Source organism: Mangifera indica, chromosome 14 (genome assembly GCF_011075055.1).
Source record: "Mangifera indica cultivar Alphonso chromosome 14, CATAS_Mindica_2.1, whole genome shotgun sequence".
NCBI lineage: Eukaryota > Viridiplantae > Streptophyta > Magnoliopsida > Sapindales > Anacardiaceae > Mangifera > Mangifera indica.
In genome coordinates, this window is record NC_058150.1 from 508033 (window position 1) to 510882 (window position 2850).

A 2850-nucleotide genomic window follows, 5' to 3' on the forward strand; every position below is an offset into this window, starting at 1 on the left:
TTAATCTTTAAAAATTGAAAACAGGGTTTGAAGGACAGAGTGACAAAAAGAAAGAGAAAGCTTGAGCTTACGTGTATACACAAACATGAATAGTGGCCTGTATTTATGCATGCAAAAATTCTGATTAAAATTTTATTTATTCATATATATATATATATATATATATATATATATATATATATATATATATATAATTACAGTGTAGAAACGAATTATTATGAAGGTTTTGTTTCTTTGTGTGGGGGACGTTCTATTTTCCATTATGGCCCATCTCCTTCAGCTTGTGGGAATAAGTTTCGATCATAGTCGATTCGATCTGAATCTGTTCATACTTGAACTAAGTGTATAATACCTAATTTAAATTTAATTTAAACTTGTTCAAATTAATATATAAAATTATAAAATTTATTAATAAAATAAATAATATCATATGATAAACAAATAAATCATAAAAAATTAGTAATAAAATAAATAATGTCATATCATAAATAAATAAATTATCAATTTATTAAATTGAAATTTTAATTTTAATTTAATTTGTTTGAATAGAATCATAAATTCGATCAGTGCCAGCTCGGATCTCCCTTAATTGTGATTGGCTCTCTAATTTGATATCACACACTCTCTCTCTTCCTCGTTTATAACTAAGAACCCCCTTCAACACAACTCAGCACAAATACCTGATCAGGTGAGACTTGGAGAACTCTGAAACAAAGGAGGAAAGCTATTTACCAAAAAGCTGAACATCAACCCAAAGACACAGAAGAGAAAAGCTTCTTCTTTTCTTCTTCATCCTTCTTCTCTATCTTTCTTTCAACTTCTTCCTATGTTATATATATATATATACACGTATATATACATATATAGTTTATCATGTTAACCAGTAATACTTCTTCTTCAATTCCTTCTTCTGAGCCGTTCTCTTGCTTGGAGAATGGAAGCAGCAATAAAAAGAGGAAAAGAAGACCGGCCGGGACTCCGGGTATATATGTTCATATTTCTTCTTTCTTTATGAGTCTTCTATCAAATTATTATCAGGTTGTATTCATATCCGATCGAGTTTTCGAATACCCTAATGCCTCTTCGATGCAGATCCGGACGCCGAAGTTGTTTCTTTGTCACCGAAGACGCTACTGGAGTCGGATCGTTACGTGTGTGAGATCTGCAACCAGGGTTTTCAGCGAGACCAAAACCTGCAGATGCACAGAAGAAGACACAAGGTTCCATGGAAGCTGCTCAAGAGGGAGACGCCGGTGGTGAGAAAGCGAGTGTTCGTGTGCCCGGAGCCGAGCTGCCTGCACCACGACCCGTGCCACGCCCTCGGCGATTTGGTAGGCATCAAGAAACACTTCAGAAGAAAACACAGCAACCACAAACAATGGGTGTGTGAGAAATGCTCAAAAGGGTACGCAGTTCAATCGGATTACAAAGCTCATCTCAAAACCTGTGGCACCAGAGGCCATTCCTGTGATTGTGGCCGTGTTTTCTCAAGGTTTCAACACACCTTAACTCACTTTTTCCTTTTACTTTATGTAAAAGTTCTTATCACTAGCAAGCCTTGTTGATTTCTAGATTCTATCAATTTTAATACCCAGAAAAAGAAAACAAAAGCATGTCTTCAAAATCTAAACTTTTTACTATTTCAACACCAGTCAATTCATTTTCAAACCGTTTCTTTATAATAATAATGATAACAATAGGTGGATCTCCTGTTGATCTTGTTTCTAATGCTTATCTTCATCAATAAAGCCACCTAGAGATTGATTTCTTAAGTACTTTTTCGCTACATGGAATCATAATATATATGTAACTTTGTGCTGAGCTTTTTCCTTTTTTTTATTTATTAGAGTTGAGAGCTTCATTGAGCATCAAGATGCTTGCAGCATGGGCCGTCTGCGGCCGGAGCCGCAGGCCCTACAGCCGGCTTGCTTGTCGAGAACTGCTTCGAGTCCAAGTCCTTCTAGTGACAACAATTTGAGCACCTCTCCGTGGCCAAATTTGATGGTGCCAAAGCCAACAATGGAGGCGATTTTGAAGAGCCCTTTGAAAAAGAATGCAAATTATTATCACAATTTGGAGCTCCAGCTTTTGACGACTTCAAACTCTCTCGAAGTCTCGGTTTCTCCAAAGAATATTGATGATAATCATTCCACCCAGTTGCAGCTCTCCATCGGTTCATCAGATTTTAGTGATCATAAAAATGGTGGTAAAATGGCTAACTCTCCAAGGGAAAGCACTACAAATAATGAGAAGCAATCAACCACGGTGCAGGCTTCAAGGGTTAAGGAGCAAGCGAGAGAAGAGTTGAGAATGGCCATGGCTGAGAAGGCTTATGCAGAAGAAGCACGAGAGGCTGCCAAGAGACAGATTGAACTCGCTGAACAAGAATTTGCCAATGCCAAAAGGATTAGGCAACAAGCACAAACCCAGTTGGAAAAAGCTCAAACTTTGAAAGAGCATGCAATCAAGCAAATCAATTCTACAATGCTGAACATCACTTGCCATAATTGCCAGCAACAGTTTCAAACAAGACTGCCTCCGGATCACCATGAAAAGACCTTCCCTTTAAGTTACATATCATCTGCAACAACAACAACAACAACAACAACAGCAGCAGCAATAGAAGGTGAAGTAATAAACAAAGGCAATGGAAAATCTATACTAGTTCATCATCCATAAAATCCCATATATGTTGATCTTTTTCTTAGTAAAATACCTAGTGGGGTGATTTGAAATTTGTGTAATGTGTTCTTATTGGTTGATAAATTGTATAATGAATGCAAAACTGGTTCTGGGTTACCATGGAAACTTGGCAATAATATGATTAAGTGGGAGAACTATTTCATTGAA

The 2850-nt window shown here is 36.8% G+C and overlaps 1 protein-coding gene across 1 annotated transcript; it reads left to right on the forward strand.

The window, feature by feature from the left end:
* Positions 1–664: 664 nt before the first annotated feature.
* On the forward strand, positions 665–2850 carry LOC123195790 (zinc finger protein SHOOT GRAVITROPISM 5-like). The gene is made up of 3 exons (XM_044609634.1): positions 665–982; positions 1093–1492; positions 1848–2850. The coding sequence occupies exons 1-3, from the start codon at positions 874–876 to the stop codon at positions 2677–2679; spliced, it is 1341 nt and encodes a 446-aa protein (XP_044465569.1). The 5' UTR covers positions 665–873; the 3' UTR covers positions 2680–2850.